Source organism: Giraffa tippelskirchi, chromosome 5, assembly GCF_054371585.1.
Source record: "Giraffa tippelskirchi isolate mGirTip1 chromosome 5, T2T-mGirTip1v1.2.pri, whole genome shotgun sequence".
Taxonomy (NCBI): Eukaryota; Metazoa; Chordata; class Mammalia; order Artiodactyla; family Giraffidae; genus Giraffa; species Giraffa tippelskirchi.
In genome coordinates this window covers 94,971,013-94,985,833 of record NC_137279.1, presented here as the reverse complement: position 1 = coordinate 94,985,833, position 14,821 = coordinate 94,971,013, and the positions used below count along the sequence as shown (strand labels likewise).

Here is a 14,821-nt window from a genome sequence, read left to right as displayed (position 1 = left end):
TAGCAAAGAAAAGCCCAGGCCCTGCCTACAAAAAGTCTACAAACAATAAATGTTGGAGAGGATGTGGAGAAAAGGCAACCCTCTTATACTGTTGGTGGAAATGCAAACTGGTACAGCCACTATAGAGAACAGTGTGAAGATTCCTTAAAAAACTGGAAATAGAACTGCCATATAACCCAGCAATCCCACTGCTGTGCATACACAATGAGGAAACCAGAATTGAAAGAGACACATGCACCCCAATGTTCACTGCAGCACTGTTTACAATAGCTTGGACATGGAACCAACATAGATGTCCATTGGCAGACAAATGGATAAGGAAGTTGTGGTACATATACATGTGGAATATTACTCAGCTATAAAAAAGAACACATTTGAGTCAGTTCTAATGAGGTGGATGAAACTGTAGTCTATTATACAGAGTGAAGTAAGTCAGAAAGAGAAACACCAATACAGTATATTAATGCATAAATATGGAATCTAGAAAGACGGTAACCACGATCCTAATACGTAAGGCAGCGAAAGAGACACAGATGTAAAGAACAGACTATTGGACTATGTGGGAGAAGGTGAGGGTGGGATGATATGAGAGATATTGAAACATATATATTATCATATGTAAAATAGATGACTAGTGCAAATTTGAAGCATGAAGCAGGGTGCTCAAGGCCGGTGTTCTGGGACAACCCAGAGGGTTGGGGTGAGGAGGGAGGTGGGAGGAGGGTTCAGGATGGGGGTGGGCATGCATGTATGCCTGTGGCTTATTTGTGTCGATGTGTGGCAGGGACCATCACAGTGCTGTGAAGTGATTGTCGTCCAATTAAAATAAATAAATAATTTTTTAAAAAAGAAAGAAAAGCCCAGGCCTAGATGGCTTCAATTGTTAATTTCCACAAACATTTAAAACAAAATTAACACTAATGTTTCTCAAACTTAAAAATAAAGATGATGAAGTTAAAAGAAAAAGGAGGGAACACTTCCTAACTCATTCTAAGAGACCAGCATTTGCCCTGATACCAAAGTTAGACAAAGACATCATAAAAAAGAAAACTACAGCCCAATACCCTTTATGAATATAAATACAAAACTCCTTAAGAAAATACTGGAAAACCAAATCCAGCAGCATATTAATAGGATTATACACCATGATCAAGTGGGATTTTTCTAGGAATTCAAAGGCAGTACAATATATACAAGTCAATTAATGTAACATACATATTAATAGAATGAAAGAAAAAAATGCTTAAAAATATTTGAGAAAAATCCACTGCCCTTTCACAGTAAAAACACTCAACAATTAGGGGTAGAAAAGAACTTCTTCAATATGATAAGGGCCACATATGAAAACTCCACAGCTAACATCTTACTCAGTGGTGAAAGAATGAAAGTTTTTGCTCTAAGATCAAAAACAAGATAAGGAGGCCCACTATTGCCACTTCTATTCAATATTGTACTATAAGTTCTAGCCAGAGGAATTAGGCAAGAAAATGAAATAAAAGGTACCAAAGTGGGAAATGGAGGAGCAAAATTACCACTATTCACAGGTTCAGTTCAGTTCAGTCGCTCAGTCGTGTCCGACTCTTGGCGACCCCATGGACTGCAGCACACCAGGCCTCCCTGTCCATCACCAACTCCTGGATATGATATTATATATGAAATATCCTATAAAATCCAGAAGAACTACTATAGCTAATAAAATAACTCAGCAAAGTTGTAGCATACCAGATCCACACACAAATATCAGTTGTACTTATATACATTAGCAATAAACAAACTAAAAAGATAAATTAAGAAAAAAAAATCTCATTACAATAGCATCAAAAAAGAATAAACTACTTAGAATAAATTCAGCCATGGAGGTGCACTACTTGTACACTGAAAACTACAAAATATTGCTTGAGTAAATTAAAGACAGCCTGAATAAATGGAAAAACATCCCATGCTCATGAACTGGAAGACCTAATATTGTTAAGATGACAACAGTCTCCGAAGTGGTCTACTAATTCAATGCAATTGCTATCAAAATCCCAAGGGCCTTTTTGGAAAAAATGGAAAAGCCCATCCTAAAATTGATATGGAATTCTAAAAGATCTTGAGTGGCCAAAACAATCTTGAAAAAGAACAGTTAGAAGACTTCACATTTCCCATTTCAAAACACAATTCAAGGCTACAGTGATCAAAGCAGTGTGGTACTGCAAAAGGACAGACACACAGACCAATGGAATAAAATTGAGAGTACAGAAATAAGCTGACATCTATAGTCAACTAGATTTGACAAGGATGCCAAGAGCATACAATGAGTGAAATGAGTCTCTTTGACAAATAGCACTGGCACAATACAAAACCCCAAAGTCCCCATCAAAACACTATTAGACCTATTAAATGCATTTAGTCAAGTTGCAGGATACAAGATTTATATACAGAAAATTGTTGCTTTTCTATACATTAATAATCAACTATCAGAGAGAGAAAACAAGAAAACAACCCCATTTACAACTGCATCAAAAAGAATAAAATAAACTTAACTCCAAAGAGGTGAAAGACTTATACTCTGAAAATACCATAACACTGGTGAAAACAACTGAACATGATACAAAGAAATGTAAAGATATCCCAGGTTTGTGGTTGGAACAATTAATATTATTACAATGTCAATACTACCAAAAGCAATGTATAGATTTAATGCAATCCCTATCAAATCACCCATGATATTTTTCACAAGACTAGAATAAACAATCCTAAAATTTATATGCAACCACAAACTACCCCTAATAACCAAAGTAATGTTGAGAAAAAAGAACAAAGCTAGAGGTAGCACACTCCCTGTTGTCAAGACTATACTACAAAACTACAGTAAACAAAACAATATGGTACTAAGACTTCCCTGGTGTCCCTGCGGTTAAGATTCCATGCTTCCACTGCAGGGGACATGGGTTTGACATCCAGTCATAGAACTAAGATCTCACAAGCCATGTGGTGCAGCCCCGCTCCCCTCCAAAAAGTTATATAATAACTAAATAGAGAACTTGATCACCAGATGGTCAATACTGAAATCAGACTGATTATATTCTTTGCAGCCAAAGATGACGAAGTTGTATACAGTCAGCAAAAACAAGACCGGGAGCTGACTGTGGCTCAGATCATGAACTCCTTATTGCCAAATTCAGATTTAAATTGAAGAAAGTAGGGAAAACCACTAGACAATTCAGGTATGACCTAAATCAAATCCCTTATGATTATACAGTGGAAGCGACAAATAGATTCAAGGGATTAGATCTGATAGAGTGCCTAAAGAACTATGGACAGAGGTTCATGACATTGTACAGGAGGCAGGGATCAAGACCATCCCCAAGAAAAAGAAATGCATAAAGGCAAAATGGTTGTCTGAGGAGCCCTTACAAACAGCTGTGAAAAGAAGAGAAGTGAAAGGCAAAGGAGAAAAGGAAAGATATACCCATTTGAATGCAGAGTTCCAAAGGATAGCAAGGAGAGGTAAGAAAGCATTCCTCAGTGATCAATGCAAAGAAATAGAGGAAAACAACAGAATGGGAAAGACTAGAGATCTCTTCAAGAAAATTAGAGATACCAAGGCAACATTTCATGCAAAGATGGGCACAATAAAGGACAGAAATGGTATGGACCTAACAGAAGCAGAAGATATTAAGGAGAGGTGGCAAGGATACACAGAAGAACTGTACAAAAAAGATCTTCACGTTCCAGATAATCAGGATGGTGTGATCATTCACCTAGAGCCAGATATTCTGGAATGCAAAGTCAAGTGGACCTTAGGAAGCATCACTACAAACAAAGCTAGTGGAGGTGATGGAATTCCAGTTGAGCTATTTCAAATCGTAAAAGATGATGCTGTGAAAGTGCTGCACTTGATATAACAGCAAATTTGGAAAACTCAGCAGTGGCCACAGGACTGGAAAAGGTCAGTTTTCGTTCCAATCCCAAAGAAAGGAAATGCCAAAGAATGCTCAAACAAGCACACAATTGCACTCATCTCACATGCTAGCAAAGTAATGCTCAAAATTCTCCAAGCCAGGCTTCAACAGTACGTGAACCATGAACTTCCAGATGTTCAAGCTGGATTTAGAAAAGGCAGAGGAACCAGAGATCAAATTGCCAACATCTGTTGAATCATCGAAAAAGCAAGAGAGTTCCAGAAAAACAACTACTTCTGCTTTATTGACTATGCCAAAGCCTTTGACCGTGTGGACCACAACAAACTCTGGAAAATTCTTAAAGAGATGAGAATACTAGATCACCTGACCTGCCTCTTGAGAAATCTGTATGCAGGTCAGGAAGCAACAGTTAGAACTGGACATGGAACAACAAACTGGAAGCAAGAGTTAGAAATGGAAATGGAACAACAGACTGGTTTCAAATAGGAAAAGGAGTACGTCAAGGCTGTATATTGTCACCCTGCTTATTTAACTTATATGCAGAGTACATCATGAGAAACACTGGGCTGGATGAAGCACAAACTGGAATCAAGATTGCCAGGAGAAATATCAGTAACCTCAGATACACAGATGACACCACCCTTATGGCAGAAAGTAAAGAAGAACTAAAGAGCCTCTTGATGAAAGTGAAAGAGGAGAGTGAAAAAGTTGGCTTAAAACTCAACATTCAGAAAACTAAGATCATGGTATCTGGTCCCATCAATTCATGGCAAATATGTGGGGAAGCAGTGGAAACAGTGAGAGACTTTATTTTGGGGGGCTCCAAAATCACTGCAGATGGTGACTGCAGCCAGGAAATTAAAAGATTGTTCCTTGGAAGATAAAGGTATAACCAACCTAGACAGAATATTAAAAAGCAGAGACATTACTTTGCCAACAAAGGTCCATCTAGTCTAAGTTATGGTTTTTCCAGTAGTCATGTATGGATGTGAGAGTTGGACTATAAAGAAAGCAGAGTGCCGAAGAATTGATGCTTTTGAACTGCTGTGTTGGAGAAGACTCTTGAGAGTCCATTGGACTACAAGGAGATCCAACCAGTCCATCCTAAAGGAAATCAGTCCTGAATATTCATTGGAAGGACTGATGCTGAAGCTGAAACTCCAATACTTTGGCTACCTGTTGCAAAGAACTGACTCATTGGAAAAGACCCTGATGCTGGGAATGATTGAAGGTGAGAGAAGAAGGGGACAACAGAGGATGAGATGGTTGGATGGCATCACCAACTCAATGGACCTGAGTTTGAGTAAGCTCTGGGAGATGGTGATGGACAGGGAAACCTGGTGTGCTGCAGTCTATGGGGTCGCAGAGTCGGACATGACTGAGCCACTGAATTGAACTGAACTGAAATAGAGAACTTGAAATGACTATGAATAAAAAGAAGAAACATTAAAAATTATTAATGGTATCTCATAGATCATTGGTGGGGATATAAAATAATACAGCCATTTTAGAAAAATAGTTTGTCAATTTCTTAAAAACTAAACATGTAGCTACTATATGACCCAAGAATTGCACTTAAGCGTTTTTTCTTTATTAATTTTATTTTTTTGGCTGTGCTGGATCTTCATTACTGCATGTGGGCTTTCTCTAGTTGGGGTGAGCAGGAGCTATTAATTGTCATGTGCAGACTTCTCCTTGCAGTGGCTTCTTTTGTTTTGGAGCACAGGCTTTAGGCTTGTGGGCTTCATGGTTCATGGGTTGTGAGCTCTAGAGCATGGGCTCAGCAGTTGCGGTGCAAGGGCTTAGTTGCTCCACAGCATATGGAATCTTCCTAGACCAGGGATTGAACCTATGTTCCCTGCACTGGCAGGCAGATTCTTCTCCACTGTACCACAGGGAAGTCCCCACTCTTAAGCATTTTATCGCAGGGACATAAAAACTTATTCACAGCAAAATCTATACAACAATGTTGTTGTTTTAGTTGCTAAGTTGTGTCTGACTCTTTTGCGATCCCATGGATTGTAGCTCTCCAGGCTCCTCTGTCCATGGTATTTTCCAGGCAAGAATACTATAGTGGGATGCCATTTCCTTCTCCAGGGGATCTTCTCAACCCAGGGATTGAACCCTCATCTCTTGCACTGCAGGCAGATTCTTTACCACTGAGCCACCTGGGAAGCCCACAAGAATGTTTAGAGCAGCTTTATTTATAATTGCCAAATAATAGAAACAACCCAAATCATCCTTAGTAGGTGAATACTTAAAATCCAGTACATCTATACAATGGGATATTATTCACCAATTATTTTTATTCAGTAATTTTTTAAATGATATAGTGGAATTCCGTGTGCTCTGCCATTTTTCCGTGCCGCCAGAATGGTGTGCATGAATGTCCTGGCTGATGTTCTCAAGAGTATCAATAATGCCAAAAAGAGAGGCAAACACCAGGTCCTTATTAGGCCGTGCTCCAAAGTCATCATCAGGTTTCTAACAGTGATGATGAAACATGGTTACGTTGGCGAATTTGAAATCATTGATGATCACAGGGCTGGGAAAATGGTTGTGAACCTCACAGGCAGGCTAAATAAGTGTGGCGTGATCAGCCCCAGATTTGATGTGCAACTCAAAGATCTAGAAAATGGCAGAATAACCTGCTCCCATCCCGTCAGTTTGGTTTCATTGTACTGACAACCTCAGCTGGCATCATGGACCATGAAGAAGCAAGATGAAACATACAGGAGGGAAAATCCTTGGATTCTTTTTCTAGGGATGTGATACACACAAATAAAATGCCTCAGAGGAAAAAAAATAAAATGATATCGTGATACACTCAACAATTTGGATATATCTTAAGGGCATTTTTCTTTCTTTTAAAAAATTATTTATTTTTGGCTGTGCTGGATCTTCATTGCTGTGCACAATCTTTCTCTAGTTGCAACTGGTGGGAGCTACTCTTCATTGCAGTGCATGGGTTTCTCATTGCAATGGCTTCTCTTATTGTGGAGCATGGGCTCCAGAGAACTCAGGCTTCAGTAGTTACAGCTCATGGGCTCAGTAGGTGTGGAGCACAGGCTGAGTTGCTCCACAACATGTGGGATCTTCCAAGACCAGGGATCAAACCCGTATTCCTTGCATTGGCAGGTGTATTCTTAACCACTGAACCACCAGGGAAGTGGTTTTATTTTAAACTTCCAGATTTTATTTTAAATTTCTCAATCAAAAGGAAATTTACACACCTAGATAAAAAACAAGATTACAAATCAAGATGTCTGCAGGCCACCAGATTGTGATCTCTGTCATAGAGGCTTCTATAAAACTATGTTAAGAAGACTTCTCTGATGGCTCAGCTGGTAAAGAGTCTGCCTGCAATGTGGGAGACCTGGGTTAAGAAGTTAAGGGACTTCCCTGGTGGTCTACCCCTTCATGGACCATAGCCTTGTCATGGCAAAGGGGCTTGCATAACTCAATGAAGTCATGAGCCATGCCATGTAGGGCCACCCAAGATGAACGGGTCATAGTGGAGAGTTCTGACAAAACTCCACTGGAGGAGGGAATAGCAAACCACTCCAGTATTCTTGTCATGAGAACCCCATGAACAGTATGAAAAGGCAAAAGATGTGACACCAGATGATAAGCCCCCACCCCCAGGTGAGAAGGTGTCCAATGTGCTACTGGGGAAGAACTGAGGGCAATTTCTAACAGCTCTGGAAAGAATGAAGTAACTGGGCCAAAGCGGAAATGATCCTCAGTTGTGGATGTATCTGGTGGTGATAGTAAATCTGATGCTGTGAAGAACAATATTGCATAGGAACCTGGAATGTTAAGTCCACGAATCAAGGTAAATTGGACGTAATCAAGCAGGAGATGGTAAGAGTGAACATCAACATCTTAAGAATCAGTGAACTAAAACGGATGGGAATGAGTGAATTTAAATCCGATCACCATTATACCTACTACTGTGGGCAAGAATCCCTTAGAAGAAATGGAGCAGCCCTCATAATCAAAAAAGAGTCCAAAATGCAGTACTTGGGCACAAACTTAAAAATGATAGAATGATCTTAGTTCGTTTCCAAGGCAAACCATTCATCATCACAGTAATCCAAGTCCACGCCTCAACCGCTGATGCCAAAGAAGTTGAAGTTGACTGGTTCTCTGAAGATCTACAAGACTTTCTAGAATTAACACCAAAAAAAGATGCCCTCTCAATCACAGGGGACTGGAATGCGAAAGTAGAAAGTCAAGAGATATCTGGAGTAACAGGCAAGTTTGACCTGAAAAACTATGGACAGATGTTCATAACATCTGTACAGGAGGCAGTGACCAAAACCATTCCAAAGAAAGAAAAATGCAAGAAGACAAAGTCTGAGGAGGCTTTACAAATAGCTGAGGAAAGAAGAGAAGCAAAAAGCAAAGGAGAAAGGGAAAGATACACCCAACTGAATGGAGAATAGCAAGGAGAGATAAGAAGGCCTCCTTAAATGAACAATGCAAACAAGTAAAGGAAAACAATAGAATGGGAAAGACTAGAGATCTCTTCAAGAAAACTGGAGGTATCAAGAGAATATTTCATGCAAGGATGGACACAATAAAGGGCAGAAATGGTAGGAACCTAACAGAGGCAGAAGAGATTAAGAAGCGGCGGCAAGAGTACACAGAAGAACTATACAAAAAAGGTCTTAATGGCTGGGATAACCACAATGGTGTGATCTCTTACTTAGAGCCAGACATCCTGAAGTGTGAAGTGGGCCTTAGGAAGCATTACTACAAACAAAGATAGTGGAGGGGATGGAATTCCAGCTGAGCTATTTCAAATCCTAAAACATAGTGCTGTTGAAGTGCTGCGCTCAATACGCCAACAAACTTGGAAAACTCAGCACTGGCCAGAGGACTGGAAAAGCTCAGTTTTCCTTCTAATCCCAAAGAAGGGCAGTGCCAAAGATTCTTCAAACTACCGAACAACTGCACTCATTTCGCATACTAATAGGTTATCCTCAAAATCCTTCAAGCTAGGCTTTAGTAGTACATGAACTGAGAACTTCCAGATGTACAAGTTGGGTTTAGAAAAGGCAGAGGAATCAGAGATCAAATTGTCAACATTTGCTGAATCACAGAGAAAGCAAGACAATTCCAGAAAAACATCTGCTTCATTGACTATGTGAAAGCTTTTGACTATGTGGATCACAACAAACTGTGGAAAATTCTTCAAGACATGGGAATACCAGACCACCTCACCTGTCTCCTGAAAAACCTGTATGCAGGTCAAGAAGCAACAGTTAGAACTGGACATGAACAACAGACTGGTTCAAAATTGGGAAAGAATACAACAAGGCTGTATATTGTCATCTTGTTTATTTAACTCACATGCAGATTACATCACATGAAATGCTGGGCTGGATTAATTACAAGCTGGAATCAAGATTGCTGGGAGAAGTATCAATAACCTCAGATACGCAGATGATATCACTCTAATGGCAGAAAGTGAAGAGGAACTCAAAACGCTTCTTGATGAGGGTGAAAGAGGAGAGTGAAAAAGCTGACTTAAAACTCAACATCCAAAAAAAGATGATGGCATCCAGTCCCATCACTTCATGGCAAATAGAAGGGGAAAAAGTGGAAGCAGTGACAGATTTCCTTTTGTGATTTTGCTCCAAAATCACTGCAGAGGGTGACTGTAGCCACAAAATTAAAAGACACTTGCTCCTTTAAAAGAAAGCTTTACAAACCTAAACAGTGTATTAAAAAGTAGAGACATCACTTTACTGACAAAGATTCCTGGTTTTTCCAGTAGTCATGTACAGATGTGATAGTTGGATCATAAAGAATGCGGAGCGCTGAAGAATTGATGCTTTCTAATTGTGGTGCTAGAGAAGACTCTTGAGAGTCCCTTGGACTGCAAGGAGATCAAACCAGTCAATCCTAAAGGAAATCAACCCTGCATATTCACTGGAAGGACTGATGCTGAAGCTGAAGTTCCAATACTTTGGCCATCTGATGTGAAGAGCTGACTCACTGGAAGAGACTCTGATGCTGAAAAGGATTGAAAGTAAAAGGAGAAGAGGGCGGTAGAAGATGAGATGGTTAGATAGCATCACCAACTAAATGGATATGAATCTGAGTAAACTCCAGGAGACAGTGAAGGCCAGGGAAGCCTGGCATGCTGTAGTCCATGGGGTCACCGAGTTGGACATGACTTAGCAACTGAAAAACAAAAACTGGTGGTCCAGTGGTTAAGAATCCACCTGTCAATGCAGGTTTGATCTCTGGATCGGGAAGATTCCACTTAGTTGCTGTGGAGCAACTAAGCCTGTGCGCCACAACTACTGAGCCCACATGCTTCAACTACTGAAGCCTGTGCACCTAGATCTGGTGCTCTGCAACAAGAGAAGCCATTGAGATGAGAATCCTATGAACCGCAAAATTTAAACTTTACCTTAAAATCAATGGGAAGCCACCAAAGGAACTTAAACAGTAAATATATAATAATTTTTATAGTTTTTGTATTATCATTCTCAGTTCAGTTCAGTTCAGTCACTCAGTTGTGTCCAACTCTTTGCGACCCCATGAATTGCAGCACGCCAGGCCTCCCTGTCCATCACCAACTCCCGGAGTTTACCCAAACCCATGTCCATTGAGTCAGTGATGCCATCCAACCATCTCATCCTCTGTCATCCCCTTCTCCTCCTGACCCCAGTCCTACCCAGCATTAGGGTCTTTTCCAATGAGTCAACTCTTCACATGAGGTGGCCAAAGTATTTGAGTTTCAGCTTCAACATCAGTCCTTCCAATGAACACCCAGGACTGATCTCCTTTAGGATGGATTGACTGGATCTCCTTGCAGTCCAAGGGACTCTCAAGAGTCTTCTCCAACACCACAATTCAAATGCATCAATTCTGCGGTGCTCAGCTTTCTTCACCGTCCAACTCTCACATCCATACATGACCACTGGAAAAACCATAGCCTTGACTAGACGGACTTTTGTTGGCAAAGTAATGTCTCTGTTTTTAAATATGCTATCTAGGTTGCCCATAACCTTCCTTCCAAGGAGTAAACATCTTTTTTTTTTTTTTAAGAGTAAGCATCTTTTAATTTCATGGCTGCAATCACCATCAGCAGTGATTTTGGAGCCCAAAAAAATAAAGTTTGACACTGTTTCCACTGTTTCCCCATCTATTTCCCATGAAGTGATGGGACCAGATGCCATGATCTTAGTTTTCTGAACGTTGAGCTTTAAGCTAAATTTTTCACTCTCCTCTTTCACTTTCATCAAGAGGCTCTTTAGTTCTTCTTCACCTTCTGCCATAAGGGTGGTGTCATCTGCATATCTGAGGTTATTGATATTTCTCCCGGCAATCTTGATTCCAGCTTGTGCTTCTTCAAGAAAATTAGAGATACCAAGGGAACATTTCATGCAAAGATGGGCTCGATAAAGGACAGAAATGGTATGGACCTAACAGAAGCAGAAGATATTAAGAAGAGGTGGCAAGAATACACAGAAGAACTGTACAAAAAAGATCTTCATGACCCAGATAATCACGATGGTGTGATCACTCACCTAGAGCCAGACATCCTGGAATGTGAAGTCAAGTGGGCCTTAGAAAGCATCAATGCGAACAAAGCTAGTGAAGGTGATGGAATTCCAGTTGAGCTACTTCAAATCCTGAAAGATGATGCTGTGAAAGTGCTGCACTCGATATGCCAGCAAATTTGGAAAACTCAGCAGTGGCCACAGGACTGGAAAAGGTCAGTTTTCATTCTAATCCCAAAGAAAGGCAATGCCAAAGAATGCTCAAACTACCGCACAATTGCACTCATCTCACATGCTAGTAAAGTAATGCTCAATATTCTCCAAGCCAGGCTTCAGCAATACGTGAACTGTGAACTTCCAGATGTTCAAGCTGGTTTTAGAAAAGGCAGAGGAACCAGAGATCAAATTGCCAATATCCACTGGATCATCGAAAAAGCAAGAGAGTTCCAGAAAAACATCTATTTCTGGTTTATTGACTATGCCAAAGCCTTTGACTGTGTGGATCACAATAAACTGTGGAAAATTCTGAAAGAGATGGGAATACCAGGCCATCTGACCTGTCTCTTGAGAAACCTGTATGCAGGTCAGGAAGCAACAGTTAGAACTGGACATGGAACAACAGACTGGTTCCAAATAGGAAAAGGAGTGCGTCAAGGCTGTATATTGTCACCCTGCTTATTTAACTTATATGCAGAGTACATTATCATTCTAGCCACAGGCAATATTGAAGGTAGGAGTATCAGTTTAGAAGCTGCTGTGAAAGTCTAGGTGAAAGACAGCACTGTCTCCTTCACCTAATAAAAAATGGATTTGAGAGATATTTAGAAGAATTGACTTAGCATTCAATGATGTACTGAACAAAGGAGGTGAGGGAGAAGGTAGAGTCAAGGGTGACTCAAGATTTTGTCTCAAACAGCTGGGGAAAGGATCACTGGAGAAAAAGTAGGTTTAGAGAGGGAAACAAATCTGACAGACTGTTAAAAGTTGGCTATTTGCACATTTTTAAAGGCGTTAGAACACCAATACAGTATACTAATGCATATATATGGAATTTGAAAGATGGTAACGATAACCCTATATGCGAGACAGAATAAGAGACACAGATGCATAGAACAGTCTTATGGACTCTGAGGGAGAAGGGGAGGGTGGGACGTTCTGGGAGAATAGCATTGAAACATGTATATTATCATATGTGAAACAGAACACCATTCCAGGTTCGATGCATGAGACAAATGCTCAGGGCCGGGGCAATGGGATGACCCAGAGGGATGGGATGGGGAGGGAGGTGGGTGGGGGGTCCAGGAAGGGGAACACATGTAAACCCATGGCTGATTCATGTCAATGTATGGCAAAAACTATTAAAAAAAAAAAAAAAAGAAAGACAGGTTCACTCCTCGACCTCTCCAGTTAGATTTAGCAAGACGTTATTGTTTCTGTTTAAACTATTTCATGTTCAGTAACTTGTTATAAACTTGACAATTTGTTCTTGTTTATGAAATATTCCCAACACACAAAACTGTGTGTAAACATAGAAGACTCTAAATAAATGTGTTAAATGAATAGTTAAAAAAAATAAAGGCATTAGAAACAGATAAATTCCTTATCCTTTCACCCAGTAACTCCATTTCTGGTATTGTACCATACAAAAATTAACCAAAAGGAATAAAAATTGTATGAAGATACTCAGTTATGCTATTTACAATGTAAAAAAAACTGCTAAAAGTACAAAGTTGGTGGCATGGTTAAACAATTGGCATATTAACCCTATGTATTTTTAGAATACAAAATACTCTTATGTGGATCTGATGACACAAGGAAATATGCATATGGAATAATTTTTAAAGGAACCTCAAATGATACATATACAAAATGACCACAAATGCAGATATATGCAATAACAGATTGGAATGGAAAATTTGCAGCGGTATAAACTACTAAGTGTACTATTTATTAGTTTACTTTGTGAAAGATAACAGTGAGATATGATACATATGTGCTGGCAAATCAACAAATCAGGCAAATCTTGTCAGTATTCTCAGTATTCAAAAAATGTCCTTTTAATTCTTACCTGGTAAATGATGGAAGTCAGAGATGCGTTTATCACGACCACACCATCTTTCAGAGCTTTTACAACATGGTAAGATCCATTCACAGTAGTTAGCTGCTCTTCAAAGTACTCCCTCAGGAATTGGTACATAATCCTGAGATTCTGAAAATCAGCCCAAAAGTAGCACAAATCTGAAGAGATGTTTTTTTCCCTAATGCCATTTTAAACTCAAAGCATTAAAAAAAAAAAAAGTGTGACTATGCATTCTGAGGCTTAAAGAAGTAAAAATAAAAATCTTTGCTCGCCCTCATCAGATTCTAAGTTGTAAAGATGTCATTTTAAAATGGTACTAGTTTTTGAAAGATCCATTAATGGCAAGCAATTAGAAACAGTAAGCATCAAAGCTTTTGTCAATTTTAGTGTAATCTATGCCATTCCAGAAATTGACAGTTGGGGGCGGGGTGGGGAATGGATGCTGGAGAATGACTACAACACTTGACATCTAATGATCACACTATAAAACTCTGGTAACTTCTCTGAAATGAAGTTTTAGAATGAGGATCCCCCTCCAAAGTGTTACCCTTGGTGCCAACTTCATCTCTTTCCTGTAATTCTAACCAAGTTGTATCTTTTACTTGTGGTTTAGTATTCCTCAAGGATAGAACTACTTAATAATAATAATGATAAAGTAGTAACTTGCATTTTCTGAAGGCAAAATCTGGAAGCAAAAAAAAAGTCCTCCTAGCAAAAAGACTGCCTACTGAAGGAGTTACCCTTAAGGGGGCTAGAAAAATTCAAAAGATAGACTCACATCTGAAATATAGACCTTTGTGCTGCTTTTATCAAATACTTCTACTGTAATAACATAGACCTGTCCCACCTCTAGACTCCATCGGTCTCCAGGTTGGACTGTGAAACCTGTACACAAATCAATAAACAAAAATATCAGAAGAGGCCATTTTTCTATAATGAATTTTAAAAATACAAACTTTAAAAAGCCATTTAAAGAGCAAAAGTCACTAATAGATGGAGATGGTTTCCAAAGTAGGTCCTTTAGTTCCCTCTATAAAACTGGATAATAATGTGGGGTTCCAAAGATCCTAGTTTAACTTAGTTATCTCAGGTATAAAAGAAGCATTCTCACTTACATCTGTATACAAATGCCCCCCACCCCAAACCCACAATTTTGCTCATTTCTGATATGTCAGGCAAGATTTCAGCTGCTTTCAGTCAGATTCATTGCTTCATGTGGCTTAAGGACATTAGGTTTCGTCTTTCTTTGTATGAAGTCTCTTTTCCTAGTCCAACCTTGTATTACATGGAGTTTCATACTTTTTCACGGT

The 14,821-nt window shown here is 39.5% G+C and overlaps 1 protein-coding gene and 1 pseudogene across 27 annotated transcripts in view; one reads left to right on the top strand and one right to left on the bottom strand.

The window, feature by feature from the left end:
* Positions 1–14,821, bottom strand: part of NUP210L (nucleoporin 210 like) — a 94,929-nt gene that overhangs the window by 62,392 nt on the left and 17,716 nt on the right. For 26 of the 27 annotated variants that reach the window (XR_014054991.1, XR_014054988.1, XR_014054989.1 and 23 more), the window contains 2 exons: positions 14,290–14,396; positions 13,500–13,640 (listed from right to left, as the gene is read on the bottom strand). Coding sequence is in view for 19 of the 27 variants with exons in the window: in XM_081494682.1 (XP_081350808.1) it covers positions 13,500–13,640; positions 14,290–14,396 (248 nt within the window). In the remaining 8 variants the exon portion in view is untranslated. Of the gene's footprint in view, positions 1–13,499; positions 13,670–14,058; positions 14,397–14,821 lie in introns of all 27 variants that reach the window. The other variant, XM_081494694.1, reaches the window with a different exon arrangement.
* Positions 6,282–6,672, top strand: LOC145507652 (small ribosomal subunit protein uS8 pseudogene; annotated as a pseudogene).